Raw genomic sequence first — 17,688 nt, 5'->3', positions numbered from 1 at the left:
ACAAGTGTGTGCTAACAAGAATGTGAACCATGGGTTCTGCCAGCTGATTCAGCACTGTCTTCTGTTCCCGTCTTCATGGATAACTATGCTCACCCTGGGTCAGTCCATGTGGTGTGAAGCTGTGTTCCGATGTAAAACCCAGGGACTGCTGATGTTACTGGGGAGGCAATTATATCTGTGCTCATATGTACGCATGTACCTTTGAAGAATTTCGAGAGTATATCTACTCTCTGAGCCCGGCCATGGGCCAGGCTCATCTGGTGCTCGCCTGGTCAACCAGGCTGTTGCTGCTGGAGGCCCACTGCCCCACATATCCATCACAGCCTGGTTGATCTGGCACCTGGTGAAGATACTTGTCTTGTTTCCTCTTGAAGGCTTCAACACTTGTTCCAGCAGTGTTTCTGATATCTTCTGGTAAGATGTTTTAAAGTCTGGGACCCCGGATGTTGATACAGTGTTCCCTTATTGTCCCCACCGCACCCCTGCTCCTCACTGGGTTTATTTTACACTTCCTCCCATATCTTTCCATATCTTTCTCCCATATCTGAATTCTCCTCATTGTTGGCACTAATCTTCTTAAGACTTAGTAATGTCTTTGATAATGTTGGAGGTGACAAGTGGTGTTCATGTCTCCCAAACATTCTCAGGAACCCTGGAAACAGTGGCGTTCATGTTTCTCAGAAATATTCGCAGGTACCATGGAAACAGTGGTGTTAATGTCTCTCAGAAACATTCTTAGATACCATGGAAACAGTTGTGTTCTCGTCTCTCAGAAACAATCTCAGGTACCATAGAAACAGTTGTGTTCATGTCTCTCAAACATTCTTAGATACCATAGAAACAGTTGTGTTCATGTCTCTCAGGTACCATGGAAACAGTGGTGTTCATGTCTCTCAGAAACATTCTCAGGTACCATGTAAATATGAAGGATAAAAAATATAGTTTTGAATCTTGGAGCGTTGTTTTTTTTTCTTCTACAATGTTGTATGAAAGTGGCAGGAAAATGTAAATGGAGGAAGATCTCAGTGACTGAGATACTTGTTTTGCTTCCAGGAAATCAGAACACCTATCTTGGTTTTAGTGGAGTAGAGACCAGTAATGAAAGAAGATTCTGGTAAACTCTCCAACGAGAGCGATCTCTCTCACTTCTCGTCTCACCACTGCTGCAACTCACAGTAGTAAATGAAACGTATAGGAGAAAGAGTGGAATAAACCCAGTTAAGAGCGAAGGAGACCACAGTATCATTAAAGCACACTGTGTCAACGTATGTGGCTCCAGACTCTTCAATTGTATATTGCCAGCAGAAAGCAGAAATGACTATGTTGGTCACTAGCACATAGAGCCTGGTTGACCAAGTGGTCAATAGTGAAGCCTGGCCTCAAGTCAGGATGTGGGGTAGAAAGGGCCTAATAGAAACCAGTCACAGAAAAGGAGAGGTTGTGGTTAGTGGGTAAGCGGACAGTGAAGGGCTGGGGTAACTGATGGTGGTTGTCAATCGTGGCTGGTAGTGGTGGTTGGTGGTGGTGGTGGTGGTGGTGTAGTGGTGGTTGGATGTAATGGTAGTGGCGGTAGTGGGTGGGTGGTATCTCTGATAAATCTTTGAAGGTTTTTGAGTATTTTCCTACCCCCGGACCCCAGCCTGGGCCAGGCTTGTTTGGTGCTAGCCTGATCAACCCGGCTGTTAATGTCGGCAGCTCGCTGGCCCACATATCCATCACAGCCTGACTGATTTGACACTTGGTGTGGTACATATCCAATTCCCTGTTGTAAACTTCACCACTTGTTCTGGCAGTGAAGATTTTTTTGCACATTCTCCAGGCCTGCAATATCGCCTGAATTAAATGGGGCTGTTAAGAATACAGTAGTGTTTCGACCTAAAGAAAACAAGTGACTTCTTGAAGAGTATCAAAATTGACTTGGCGTCTATTGTTCTGAAGGTTCTAGTTGTTCAGCCGATCATTTTCTTTGCAGGTGTAATAGTGACACTGAAGACGATTCCAGCTACACGACATTACCGCCAGATGTTACTTAATCAGGTGGCTCGAGAATAGTCCAAATCGTGTCCTTTCAAATACAAGAGGAATTACAGATCCCTAACTTGTCTTCAAGAAAGGTCTTAATAAGTCCTCCAGTAAGTTCCTGATATGCCTGGCTGTGGTGCCTACACTGGACTGCATGCGGCTAGTGCCGTCAGGTTGATTGGTCAGTCTATCAAGCAGGAGGCCTGGCCTGGGACCGGGCCATTGGGCACTGATACCTGTAATCAGCTACAAATATAAGTTACAATCAGTGATAACACTTGTACCTTCTTCCTATCAAGTGGGCAGCACCACGCAACATGCACCAGACACCTTTTATTACCCCCAGGCACCAATAATATTTACAGTAACGTGGAGCCTGAGGAAGGCGGTGGCGGTGCTAGTGACTTATGGAGGGCCACGCGCGGCTTCTTGCTGTCCCAAGAGCCCAAGAATACACTACACGGAGACCCTTAGAAACTAACAATGTTGGGGTGGGGGTCTGTCAAGGTGTGTGAGGAGCTCTCAACTCCCCCTCAACCCCAACCAGTCCTCCAATCCCCTTCACCACCTCTTCTATTCTTCATCCGATCACTATTACCTGAGTTCTGCTCATACTTACTACGAAAAAGCATGTATGTAGTACCTGGCCATAAATCAAGTCCCCATACAAAGAACAAACATTGAAAATAGACAAAGGCAAACACCAAGAAAAGTGTTTGAGTACCCATATATTCCCTCCACCAATATTTACAATATATACAGAGAGTAACAGAGTACCAAATGTTAATGAGCGAGAGAAGAGCGAGTGCACTCACTGCAATTGGCTTTCACCTCATACAAGAGCCCAGTGTGAGTACTCAGCATGCTAGAGTCTTCATCACCTGAGCTAGAAGTACATTCCTGTGCTTTACCATACAACACCGTGTGAACAACTGCTGTCCAATGGTCGACTGGCCACTGCAGAGTTCGAGCCTGGTTTTCGAGATATTAAAAAAATTGCTTCTCACCAGAAGGCTCAGTACACATACTGGTCTTTCTTTTACGAGGTGAAAGCCAAATGGAGTGAGTGAACTCACTTTTCACTCTCACTCGTTAACATTTCGCTGCTCTGCTGCACTCCGTATATATTGTAAATACTAGTTAATACACGGGTACTCAAACGCTACCTTTGTTGATCACTGTTTTTATTTTCGAGGTTTGTTCCTTGTCAAAGGACTTGAGTTAGGACCAGATGCTGCATGCCCTTTTCTTAATTAATATACTTACGTTAGTAAAAATACTCGGCTAGTATTCCTCATCACTAACCTCTTCTGTTCTTCATCCCATCACTACTATTACGCTTCCTGATCCTGTCATACAACCCCAATAACTACCCACACATCGATGGATTCGGGGGGTCAGTAACCCCGAGGTCAGGTCCCGGACCAGGCCTCCTGGCCCACCCACCAGAACTCCCACCTCCGACACAAAGCCCCAACTACACAAGATACTAGGCTGGGCTAGCAGACTATCTTAGATTGTGGAAAGGCATGTGACTGAGTACCACACCGAAGATTTAGCCACAAACTGGTGGAGTAGACATGGATACAAAATACAATGGATCAGAGAATGCCTTACGAACAGACAACAGAAAGAAACAGTAAAGGAAGAAGCATCAAAGCAACAGTGGAGTCCCCCTTACCTGTGACTAGTTTCGACGTTCGTCACTGAGACCAGGCTTGTAATAATGTTGGTAGAATTACCGACAATATGTAAAGTAAAAGGACACAAGTGCAACTAATGTGACATTTTTATTGTGGCAACGTTTCGCTCTCCAGGAGCTTTGTCAAGCCGTAAGTTACCAGGCTTCCCCGTTAACCGCTCTTGTACTAGCGGCCCACAGGTCCATAATGCTGCCATCACAACTTATAATTGGTACTAGGGCCCTTGATTCTCGTAATATACATTGTATGACCTGCTAGATGAGACCACATTCCATGTATTGTTTGCTTTACTGTGTGATTAGAATGTGTTTGATACTCTGTTCTAGCTTTTATTTCCAGTTTTCCCTAACAGAGTAACGGAAATGTGTCTTCACTGAACATCATATTGTTTTCTGCGGCCCACTGGAAGACATTTTAAATCAGTTTGGAGATTTGGTGTCCATAATGGATGACACTCGTGCAAATTTTAGTGTTGTCTGCAAATGATAAGGTGCTATGATTTACATGTCTATGCCAGATATGAGGACGAGGGAAAGGATGGAGAAGAGAACTGTGCCTTGTGGAACATAGGTTTTCACTGTGGCAGCCTCTGGCTTTACCATTTACTATGCCTCCTTGAATTCTACCCACTTTTCCAGTTATTTCTTTTATACGCATTGTGTATGCTATTACACCATGGTCGAACGTGTCAGGATTTTGCAGTGTGTATACTACATCTGCATTCTGTCCTCTAGTAAATTAAAGACTGTCATAGTGGTCCAGTAGTTGCGGGAGGCAGCAGCAACCTGCTTTAAAGGTATATCTCCAAGTGTATACAAACCGCATAACCCCCCCCCCCCCCACCAAAAAAAAAAATGCAGTAGAATCAGAGGGGAAGTTAGTGGATATTTTAGCCATAGGGTGGTAAACCAAGCGAGATTAAGTGATAGTTTCGAGAGGAGGTAGAAGGGAACAGTAAAAACGATAAGTTTGGAAGGTACGAGGCGGTGAAGCTAGAAGTGGAGTCTAAGTAAACACAACTAGGCGAGTTGAGTCGTCACTAATACCACCACTATGCATCTCTCACATTAGGCCAGGTCACGTATATTGTTCCTTAAAATATTTATTCATTCATTCTTTCATTAGGGATCTGCCGGTACTTCCGGCCCGGGTCTTCTCCAGATGGTGACCCGGCGGTGGCCCCCGGGTTGGGGGTGTCGTTCATCTTCTTCTTTCTTGGGCCCTCCAATATTTATTTACATGACTATGTACACTAAGTATAAATATGGAAGTCCAAGTACGTGTCCTGAAAGCATGTAAACAAATGTGTGTGTATATATATATAAAACAGGTTTCCCTGAATTTCTTCACAAAATATTACCCTGCTCACACTCCAACAGCTCGTCAAATCCCAAAAAGCATTCGTCTCCACTAACTCCTGTCTAAGACGCTCACACACGCCTGCTGTATGTAAAAGCCCCTTGCACACAAAATCTCTCTTATACCCCCCTCTCTATCCTCTCCCAGGATGACCCCTCCTTTCCTCCACTGTAGATTTATACACCCTCCAAGTCATCCTATTTTGAATACAGTATCTAATGAATCAAGAATATATAGTGAGAAAATCTACGATATGTTGAGAGAAAAGGGCAGAACAGCAGTACACTAAATAGAATTTACTTTTGAAAGACCTGTGTAGTCAAGCAATGGGTCTCCCGGCACTTGACGCTACGTCATGTTAGATGCTGGAGCTCATCTTAATTCAGGCATGTGATCACTGTACCTTCTCTGAGGCGGAAAACTTGTTAAAAGTACAGGACAAGTGTCAGGGATATGGTAGTGATATCTATTGTTACCTATTGTTGATTCTGGGCCATCAACCGAGCGGCCCGCCCCCAGAGCAGGCCTGATCAGTCAGGATGTTGGTGCTAGCAGCAAGCAGTCCAATATAAGCACCACAGCTCTGTGGTAATTCCTCTAATATATGAAGAAGAGTGGGTGTGGCAAAGTCTTGGGGCCTTCACACTTAATCATTCGTCTGAGTGCGTGTGTAACACCTGCTTTCCACTGATGGTACTTTACACTGTATCGAGCCTCTTGCTCTCGTGGGCATTAATTTGAACATGTAGTTTTGTATGCAGTCCGTGCGATATTTTCCAGTACAGTCAGAAGGACTTCATCGTTCTCAATATTTTTTTGTGTTTTTACAGATACAGACAGTGAAAGTTCATACCTGGGGTCTACCTGGAGGTTATTCCGGGGATCAACGCCCCCGCGGCCCGGTCCACGACCAGGCCTCCCGGTGGATAAGGGCCTGATCAACCAGACTGTTACTGCTGGCCGCACGTAGTCCAACCCAAATACACTTGCGCAATAAACACTGGTAAAGGATCAGCAGGGTCTTTGAAATACAACAGTTAAACGTGAACGGTTTGTCTAGGTCAGGTTGCAACACGTGACCTTGTGGTGCCAGAGGTCAGCAACAGTGGGAACCACGACCACTTCCTCCGCCCTCACCGGAAGTGACCTTCATGACGTCGAGCACATCCTTAATATTACAACATTCTTAAAATTCCAGCAACCCTCGACATTCTCAAGTTATTAGAAGCGTCCCCCACCAACCCACACCCCCCTCCCTCCCTCGCCTTGCAATAGATTTTCCAAAATATCTTTCAATATTACTATGATTCAAGTCAGTGGTTTTTCTTTTTAATTCATTAAATATATTGTATTTTGGCAGGATTGCTGGTCTTTTCTCTCCGTCTCGTAAACACGTAAGATGGAAAGGCAAACCTTACTGGTTCGTATTTACAGTTAACCTACTTACTATTTTCCTATATTTCTTAATATTTCCTCACTCTGTAATATGTCCTATAATATTTTCAGAGAACACTGTATCAGCTGCCGTGAACATTTTACCACAAGACCTCAAAATCACTTCCAAAACAAGTCCAGAAGACTTTTAAGAGGAAACTCGGCAAGTATCTCCGTCAAGTGCCAGATCAACCAGGCTGTAATGATTATGCGGGCCAGTGAGCCGCCAGCAGCAACAGCTTGGTTGACCAAGTAAGCACCAGACAAGCCTGAACAGGGCTGAGCTGTGGGAGTAAGAAAACTCTCGAAACCCATCGAAGGAATGTGTGAAGGCAAAGGTAACGAGGAGTAATAGCGATCAGCGAGGCTTGAGAGGGTCACCCAAAAAACAGGATTTGATCCCCGAAAAAAAAGGCTAGATAAATGCAATGAAAAAGCAAGAGCGCCATAAATAAAGCTGAACATTTTGATTATCCGTGAGGAATGATCTTCCTCACGGCCGGAACCTGACTATTCTTCTGGATTAGGAAACAGTTTCCATGAACACATTACATTCCTTCTTAAAGACAGTTAGATGTTTACTGAGAATTTATCCAAGAGCTTTAAGTGAGGAAGGTGGGAAGAGGATATTTAAAAAAAACCTACAACCTTTCATATTCAGTAAGTTTGTCGTAAGCCTACTCATTGTATCCCTGCTTTTAGTTAATATACTGTATTTTGCAGAGTTTAGCTTGCCCTCGTTCTTACTTGATAAGTAAGACACACATGCAACAATTGGGTATCTTTATTCCGAAACGTTTCGCCTAAGCAGTAAGCTTCTTCAGTCGAGTACAGACGAGTGAACAGAAGCAGTAGCGATGTAAAGACGATGTCATCAGTCCATCCCCTTGAAGACGTAGTTTTGAGATGGTCAGTCCCTCAGCCAGGCTGAAGGACTGACCAATAACCTCCAAGGATATTATTCTAAACTTGCTCCAATACCAGTATAAAGAGTCCTATGTTTATCTCTGACAGCTCAACTGCCTTGAAAATGAGATGGGAAAGTACAAAGATATCACAAGTATTGTGAACATATTTTAGAATCCACCCTAACATATACTTACCCCTTTTTTTTTTTTGTATTCTCCAAACGTTACGTAGTCTGATATTAACATTCATAAATCATTTTCCTGTTCCCAACGTACTATGAAAAAGATCTAACATCGCGATTTCCTTTGATAGACAAAACAACTGTTGATAACCAGATTTGGTTTTCCAGTGTCTTCTACTTAAACAACTAACATGAACATTTTTGTACTGTCAGCAAATCATCTAATTTATTGAAGATTCCAGGGGTCACGCAACGACAGTGCTTTACCAAGCACACTGCAGTACCTATTTATAAGGAGTCGCTTTCGGTGGTCACCTTCCCCGCGACCAGGTCCCAGACCAGGACTGCTGGTTGTTAGGCCCGATCGATCAAGCTCTTAGTGCACGCCGCCAGTAGTCCAACATGTGCACTACACCTTGGCTGATCAATAACCGTTTTGAAGAATCTGTATTGTTACCTCTTGAAACACTTAGCGGTTTGTCAGTAATGCTCCTTATGCATGAAGCCAAGATATCGAGGAGTCGTGGTCCCGTAACACTTACTGAGTTCTCTCTGGCGTACTCCTCACTCCCCTGCTTTTCAATGAAGAGATCCTGCACCGTCTGCCAAATCTTATTATTTTAACCTACTTTATGAACTATCATTCATTACAGAAACCATCTATACAACATAGGAATTTTTATTTTCCTCCCATACGTCCATGAGTGTCAAATGGTCAAATAGCTTTGAGAACAAACTACATGTAAATTTGTTCATTAATCAACCCTTCAATACATTTACCTGGATAGCTTACGGGGAGTAAATGGAACTGCAGTCATCACAATTATCGTCAACATTGAATGACAACTAAATTGTTTCCTCACATTAGTACTTATCACAAAATGAGTGATTAATCTATGGAGCTTATAAATGCACCCATGACTAGTTCCTAGAACATTTCTTGTAACCCGGTCTGAGGTCAGACTTCCTTCCTGACTACTTGGGCAACCAGGATATACGCCTGCTAGCGGGCCGCAGCCCCAAATACTCATGAAAGGATTGCTGATGAGGCACTTGCAGCACACAGTGGTCCAGGTTCCTCTTCGGCTTCCACCTTTCTTGTGGCAATGTTTCTTATACCTGCTGCTAGAAACTTCACTAGTGATAAACGACAAATTTTTAAGATCAACACATCTAGCGTCTTCACAGGTTATCTTACTAGCCACAACACCCCCACCGTTACACCAAGCCCTCACTACCACAACACACCCACCATAACACCAAGCCCTCACTACCACAACACACCCACCATAACACCAAGCCCTCACTACTACATCACCCCCACCATAACACCAAGCCCTCACTACCACAACACACCCACCATAACACCAAGCCCTCACTACTACATCACCCCTACCATAACACCAAGCCCTCACTACTACATCACCCCCACCATAACACCAAGCCCTCACTACCACAACACACCCACCATAACACCAAGCCCTCACTACTACATCACCCCCACCATAACACCAAGCCCTCACTACCACAACACACCCACCATAACACCAAGCCCTCACTACTACATCACCCCCACCATAACACCAAGCCCTCACTACCACAACACACCCACCATAACACCAAGCCCTCACTACTACATCACCCCCACCATAACACCAAGCCCTCACTACCACAACACACCCACCATAACACCAAGCCCTCACTACTACATCACCCCCACCGTTACACCAAGCCCTCACTACTACATCACCCCCACCATAACACCAAGCCCTCACTACTACATCACCCCCACCGTTACACCAAGCCCTCACTACTACATCACCCCCACCGTTACACCAAGCCCTCACTACCACAACACACCCACCATAACACCAAGCCCTCACTACTACATCACCCCCACCGTTACACCAAGCCCTCACTACTACATCACCCCCACCATAACACCAAGCCCTCACTACTACATCACCCCCACCGTTACACCAAGCCCTCACTACTACATCACCCCCACCATAACACCAAGCCCTCACTACTACATCACCCCCACCGTTACACCAAGCCCTCACTACTACATCACCCCCACCATAACACCAAGCCCTCACTACTACATCACCCCCACCGTTACACCAAGCCCTCACTACTACATCACCCCACCATAACACCAAGCCCTCACTACTACGTCACCCCCACCATAACACCAAGCCCTCACTACCACAAAACCCCCACCATAACACCAAGCCCTCACTACTACATCACCCCCACCATAACACCAAGCCCTCACTACCACAACACACCCACCATAACACCAAGCCCTCACTACTACATCACCCCCACCATAACACCAAGCCCTCACTACCACAAAACCCCCACCATAGCACCAAGCCCTCACTACTACATCACCCCCACCATAACACCAAGCCCTCACTACTACATCACCCCCACCATAACACCAAGCCCTCACTACCACAACACACCCACCATAACACCAAGCCCTCACTACTACATCACCCCCACCATAACACCAAGCCCTCACTACCACAACACACCCACCATAACACCAAGCCCTCACTACCACAACACACCCACCATAACATCAAGCCCTCACTACTACATCACCCCCACCATAACACCAAGCCCTCACTACTACATCACCCCCACCATAACACCAAGCCCTCACTACTACATCACCCCCACCATAACACCAAGCCCTCACTACTACATCACCCCCACCATAACACCAAGCCCTCACTACTACATCACCCCCACCATAACACCAAGCCCTCACTACCACAACACACCCACCATAACACAAAGCCCTCACTACTACATCACCCCCACCATAACACCAAGCCCTCACTACCACAACACCCCCACCATAACACCAAGCCCTCACTACCACAACACCCCCACCATAACACCAAGCCCTCACTACCACAACACACCCACCATAACACAAAGCCCTCACTACTACATCACCCCCACCATAACACCAAGCCCTCACTACCACAAAACCCCCACCATAACACCAAGCCCTCACTACTACATCACCCCCACCATAACACCAAGCCCTCACTACCACAACACACCCACCATAACACCAAGCCCTCACTACTACATCACATCCACCATAACACCAAGCCCTCACTACCACAACACACCCACCATAACACCAAGCCCTCACTACCACAACACACCCACCATAACATCAAGCCCTCACTACTACATCACCCCCACCATAACACCAAGCCCTCACTACTACATCACCCCCACCATAACACCAAGCCCTCACTACTACATCACCCCCACCATAACACCAAGCCCTCACTACTACATCACCCCCACCATAACACCAAGCCCTCACTACTACATCACCCCCACCATAACACCAAGCCCTCACTACCACAACACACCCACCATAACACAAAGCCCTCACTACTACATCACCCCCACCATAACACCAAGCCCTCACTACCACAACACCCCCACCATAACACCAAGCCCTCACTACCACAACACCCCCACCATAACACCAAGCCCTCACTACCACAACACACCCACCATAACACAAAGCCCTCACTACTACATCACCCCCACCATAACACCAAGCCCTCACTACCACAACACCCCCACCATAACACCAAGCCCTCACTACCACAACACACCCACCATAACACAAAGCCCTCACTACTACATCACCCCCACCATAACACCAAGCCCTCACTACCACAACACCCCCACCATAACACCAAGCCCTCACTACCACAACACCCCCACCATAACACCAAGCCCTCACTACCACAACACCCCCACCATAACACCAAGCCCTCACTACCACAACACACCCACCATAACACAAAGCCCTCACTACTACATCACCCCCACCATAACACCAAGCCCTCACTACTACATCACCCCCACCATAACACCAAGCCCTCACCACCACAACACACCCACCATAACACCAAGCCCTCACTACCACAAAACCTCCACCATAACACCAAGCCCTCACTACTACATCACCCCCACCATAACACCAAGCCCTCACTACAACAACACACCCACCATAACACCAAGCCCTCACTACCACAAAACCCCCACCATAACACCAAGCCCTCACTACAACATCACCCCCACCATAACACCAAGCCCTCACTACCACAACACACCTACCATAACACCAAGCCCTCACTACTACATCACCCCCACCATAACACCAAGCCCTCACTACCACAACACACCTACCATAACACCAAGCCCTCACTACTACATCACCCCCACCATAACACCAAGCCCTCACTACCACAACACCTCCACCTTAACACCAAGCCCTCACTACCACAACACGAGGCCCTCACTACCACAACACCCCACCATAACACCAAGCCCTCACTACCACAACACCCCCACCATAACACGAGGCCCTCACTACCACAACACCCCCACCATAACACCAAGCCCTACCACAACACCCCCGCCATAACACCAAGCCCTCACTACCACAACACCCCTACCATAACACCAAGCCCTCACTACCACAACACCCCCACCATAACACGAGGCCCTCACTACCACAACACCCCCACCATAACACCAAGCCCTCACTACCACAACACCCCCACCATAACACGAGGCCCTCACTACCACAACACCCCCACCATAACACCAAGCCCTCACTACAACAACACCCCACCATAACACCAAGCCCTCACTACCACAACACCCCCACCATAACACCAAGCCCTCACTACCACAACACCTCCACAATAACACCAAGCCCTCACTACCACAACACCCCCACCATAACACGAGGCCCTCACTACCACAGCACCCCCATCATAACACCAAGCCCTCACTACCACAACACCCCCGCCATAACACCAAGCCCTCACTACCACAACACCCCTACCATAACACCAAGCCCTCACTACCACAACACCCCCACCATAACACGAGGCCCTCACTACCACAACACCCCCACCATAACACCAAGCCCTCACTACCACAACACCCCCACCATAACACGAGGCCCTCACTACCACAACACCCCCACCATAACACCAAGCCCTCACTACCACAACACTCCTACCATAACACCAAGCCCTCACTACCACAACACCCCTACCATAACACCAAGCCCTCACTACCACAACACCCCCACCATAACACGAGGCCCTCACTACCACAACACCCCCACCATAACACCAAGCCCTCACTACCACAACACCCCTACCATAACACCAAGCCCTCACTACCACAACACCACTACCATAACACCAAGCCCTCACTACCACAACAGTGCCACGATCGCACGTGCAAAGAAAATGATAGGATGGATAATGAGAACTTTCAAAACGAGAGATGCCAAGCCCATGATGATCCTTTTCAAATCACTTGTTCTCTCTTCGCTGGAATACTGCTGTACATTAACATCTCCATTCAAAGCAGGTGAAATCGCAGATCTAGAGAGTGTACAGAGATCCTTTACTGCACGTATAAGTTCTGTCAAGCACCTTAACTACTGGGAACGCTTGGAAGCACTTGACTTGTACTCGTTGGAACGCAGGAGGGAGAGATATATCATAATCTACACTTGGAAAATCTTGGAAGGAATGGTCCCAAATCTGCACACAGAAATCACTCCCTACGAAAGTAAAAGACTGGGCAGGCGATGCAAAATGCCCCCAATAAAAAGTAGGGGCGCCATTGGTACACTAAGGGAAAACACCATAAGTGTCCGGGGCCCAAAACTGTTTAACAGCCTCCCATCAAGCATTAGGGGAATTGCCAATAAACCCCTGGCTGCCTTCAAGAGAGAGCTGGACAGATGCCTAAAGTCAGTGCCGGATCAGCCGGGCTGTGGCTCGTACGTTGGACTGCATGCGGCCAGCAGTAACAGCCTAGTTGATCAGGCCCTGATCCATCGGGAGGCCTGGTCATGGACCGGGCCGCGGGGGCGTTGATCCCCGGAATAACCTCCAGGTAACCATAACACGAGGCCCTCCCTATCACAGCCCCACCCCACCAACCACCCTCCAATGGTTCCACCTAAGCAGCCACCCGTCACCACAAGACTAACATTTACCACTTCTTCAAGAATGAGGTTTAACGGACAGGGTCATCACAACTGGAATTTCATGTCAGGTCTCATTCCTTTGTGGTATTTTGTTCCACACAGCCCAGTGCTATTTATTTTTGATAGTTTTGTTCCACACAGCCCAGAGTTATTTATCTGTGGTAATTTTGTTTAACACAGTTCCCAGGTATTTCGTGCGTGGAAACATACAAAAACAACACTGCAACGAACTAACAGTAGCTAAAAAAGTGTAGCGGTAAAGCGAGTATACAGGAGTGGTCACAAGTCTTCATAGTATGTTTATGACAAGTTTCAAGAGTTTTCCAATTTCCACAACCTGGCCCTGGGCCAGGCTTGTCTGATGCTTGCCTAGTCGACCACGCTGTTGCTGCTGGCGATTAGCTGGCCCAGATCTCCTTTACAGCCTGGTTGATCCAGCACCTGTTCATCAGGAAACAGGTGCTAAATCTAAAACCCTTGTGTCTGGACACAGGCCAGGAGACAAGCATCTACTAACCTACCCAAACTAGACTTTACACACATTGTCCTGGGGTAAACGGAATATTAAGCAAGGCGTCCTTTAAATACGCCGTTCGTTTAATCATGCATTTGTATGTACCTATTTCTGAATGACAAAAAAACATTACTTATTCTAAGTGTAGTTTGACTACCTTGCCTTCACCCAAATAATCCTTAATTTATGTAACTATAATTAACAACTGCTGTATAGCCCTTGTGGCTTAGCGCTTCTTTTTGATTATAATAATAATAATAATAATAATAATAATAATAATAATAATAATAATAATATAATTAACAACTGATAACCAAACTGCGTAAATGAAAGGGTAATGTGTAGCAGCGGGCGATGCAGCGAAGTCTTTTAATTCGTTGAAAACCAATGTTGGCGATGAAGAGACCGAGGACGACCCGTGTTGACAGAAAAAAGCTTAAGAGATGGTGAAGGTTTAAGGAATACTTCAGCATCTTTAAACTTCCAGATCTACCTGGAGTCTACCTGGAGGGCATTCCGGGGATCAACACCCCCGCGGCCCGGTCCACCAGGCCTCCCGGTGGATCAGGGCCTGATCAACGAGGCTGTTACTGCTGGCAGCACGCAATCCAACGTACGAACCACAGCCCGGCTGATCCGGCACCGTCTTTAGGTATCTGTCCAGCTCCCTCTTGACGACAACCAGGGGTCTTCCCGTAATGCCCCTTATTGCTGGTGGGAGGTGGTTGAACAGTCTTGGGCCCCGGACACTTGTGTTTTCTCTTAGTGTACCAGTGATGCCCCTACTTTTCACTGGGGGTATGTTGCATCGCCTGCCAAGTCTTTTGCTTTCGTATGGAGTGATTGCTGTGTGCATATTAGGGACCAGTCCCTCCAGAATCTTCCAGGTGTAGATTATGATATATATCTCTCGCCTGTGCTCTAGTGAGTACAAGTCAAGTGCTTCCCAGTAGTTAAGGTGTTTGATGGAACTTATACGTGCAGTAAAGGTTCTCTGTACATTCTCTAGCTCTGCAATTTCACCTGCCTTGAATGGGGATGTTTATGTACAGCAGTATTCCAGCCTAGAAAGAATAAGTGATTTAAAAAGGATCATTGGCTTAGCATCTCTTGTCTTGAATGTTCTCATTATCCATCCTATCGGTTTCCTAGCAGATGTGATAGTGGCATTATTGTGGTCCTTGAATGTGAGGTTTTCGGACATTACCACACCCAGGTCCTTCACATTACTTTTCCTCTCTATTGTGTGATTGGAGTTTGTAGTATACTCAGTTCTAGTTATTATTTCCTCCAGTTTTCCATAACGGAGTAGTTGGAATTTGTCTTCATTGAGCATCATATTGTTCTTTGTTGCCCATTGGAAAACTTGGTTTATATCTTCTTGGAGCTTTGCCGTGTCCTCAATGGATGACACTCTCATGCAGATCCTAGTATCGTCTGCAAAAGATGATACAGTGCTATGGTTTACATCTCTGTCTATGTCTGATATGAGAATAAGGAACAGGATAGGTGCGAGTACTGTGCCTTGTGGGACAGAGCTCTTCACTATGGCAGCATCTGATTTAACTCTGTTTACCACTACTCTTTGTGTGCGATTGGTTAGAAAGTTGAAGATCCATCTGCCTACTTTTCCGGTTACCCCTTTAGCACGCATTTTGTGTGCTATTACACCATGGTCGCACTTGTCAAAAGCTTTTACCAAGTCTGTGTATACTACATCCGCATTCTGTTTGTTTTCCAGTGCATCTAGGACCATATCATAGTGGTCAAACAGTTGCGAAAGGCAGGAGCGACGTGCTCTGAAACCATGTTGCCCAGGGTTGTGCAATTTTTGGGAGTCCAGGTGGTCTGCTATCCTGCTTCTTAGAACTCTTTCAAAGATTTTTATGATGTGGGACGTTAAAGCTATTGGTCTATAGTTCTTAGCTACTGCTTTGCTGCCACCTTTATGGAGTGGGGGCTATATCTGTTGCTTTTAGTGACTGGAATCTCGCCTGTGTCTAAGCTCCTTCCCGTGAGAGGGGTTTCTTGCAGTTTTTAATGAACACCGAGTTCCACGAGTCTGGGCCTGGGGCTGAGTGCATGGGCATGTCGTCGATGACTTTCTCAAAGTCTAGTGGAGTTAAAGTTATGTCATAAATCTGGCCTACATTAGCAGGATTTTGAGGCTCATTCATGAAAAAATTGTTTGGATCGTCTATCTTTAAACTGGTTAGTGGCTCGCTGAACACTGAGTCATACTGCAATTTCAGTATCTCGCTCATTTCTTTGTTGTCGCCAGTGTAGGATCCATCTTGTCTGAGCAGGGGCCCTATACTAGAAGTGGTTTTTGGCTTGTTTTTGGCATATGAAAAGAAATATTTCGAATTTCTTTCAATTTCATTAATCGCTTTTAGCTCCTCTTGTCTCTCCTGGGTCCTGTATGAGTCCTTAACTTTAGCTCAATATTTTCCACTTCCCTGGTTAGCACTTCCTTCCGTGTATCAGATAATCTGGCATTCTTGAGGAGCTCAATGATTCTTCGTCTTCTCCTGTAGAGGGAGCGTCTCTCTCTCTCTCCAGTTTAGTTATTATTTTCTTTTGTCTTATAGGAATATACCTTGAACATACTTCAGCTACCAGGAGGGTGATCTTTTCGAGGCATTGGTTAGGATCCATGTAATTTAAGATATCATCCCAGCATGTTTCATTTAGGGCATCGTTTACCTGATCCCAGATGATATTCTTGTTGTTGAAGTTGAATTTGGTAAAGGTACCCTCATAACTGAATGCATCTTGCCGATCAGGACTCCTGTGCATGCAAGTCTGGACTTCGATTAGATTGTGATCAGAATGTTTTTTTTTTTTATATTGTTATATTCCTTACCAGGTCCTCATTATTTGTGAAAATAAGGTCCAGTGTGTTCTCAAGTCTTGTTGGCTCCACTATCTGCTGACTTACCTGGAGGTTATTCCGGGGATCAACGCCCCCGCGGCCCGGTCCATGACCAGGCCTCCCGATGGATCAGGGCCTGATCAACTAGGCTGTTACTGCTGGCCGCACGCAGTCCGACGTACGAGCCACAGCCCGGCTGATCCGGCACTGACTTTAGGTATCTGTCCAGCTCTCTCTTGAAGGCAGCCAGGGGTTTATTGGCAATTCCCCTAATGCTTGATGGGAGGCTGTTGAACAGTTTTGGGCCCCGGACACTTATGGTGTTTTCTCTTAGTGTACCAATGGCACCCCTACTTTTTATTGGTGTGTTTGTTGCAGAAATTCAGCTGCTCCTGTGTGAGTGACCTTTCATCTGAGCTACCTCCAGGGATTATTTCTGCTACGACATTATTTGCTATATTCTTCCATTTTGTGTGTCTTAGACTGAAGTCACCAAGCAGCAAGATGTTTGGGGATGGGGCTGGAAAGTTGTCCAGACAGGGGTCGATTTTTGACAGTTGTTCTTTGAACTGTTGGGAAGTTGCATCCGGTGGTTTATATACAAGTACAATGACTAAATTT

General features: G+C 46.2%; 1 protein-coding gene across 9 annotated transcripts in view; it reads right to left on the bottom strand.

Moving 5' to 3' along the window:
• dco (discs overgrown) overlaps nucleotides 1–17,688 on the bottom strand; it is a 244,406-nt gene that overhangs the window by 81,912 nt on the left and 144,806 nt on the right. Inside the window, exon 1 of one of the 9 annotated variants that reach the window (XM_053771516.2) lies at nucleotides 2,838–2,901. The exons of the other annotated variants lie outside the window; for them this stretch is intronic. Within the exon in view, the coding sequence (XP_053627491.1) occupies nucleotides 2,838–2,886 (49 nt within the window). The 5' untranslated portion in view covers nucleotides 2,887–2,901. Of the gene's footprint in view, nucleotides 1–2,837; nucleotides 2,902–17,688 lie in introns of those variants that run through there. 9 annotated transcript variants of the gene reach the window in all.

This window comes from Cherax quadricarinatus, chromosome 5 (genome assembly GCF_038502225.1).
Source record: "Cherax quadricarinatus isolate ZL_2023a chromosome 5, ASM3850222v1, whole genome shotgun sequence".
In the NCBI taxonomy this organism is placed as follows: domain Eukaryota; kingdom Metazoa; phylum Arthropoda; class Malacostraca; order Decapoda; family Parastacidae; genus Cherax; species Cherax quadricarinatus.
The sequence above is the reverse complement of the archived record's forward strand: the minus strand, read 5'-3'. Positions and strand labels throughout refer to the sequence as shown.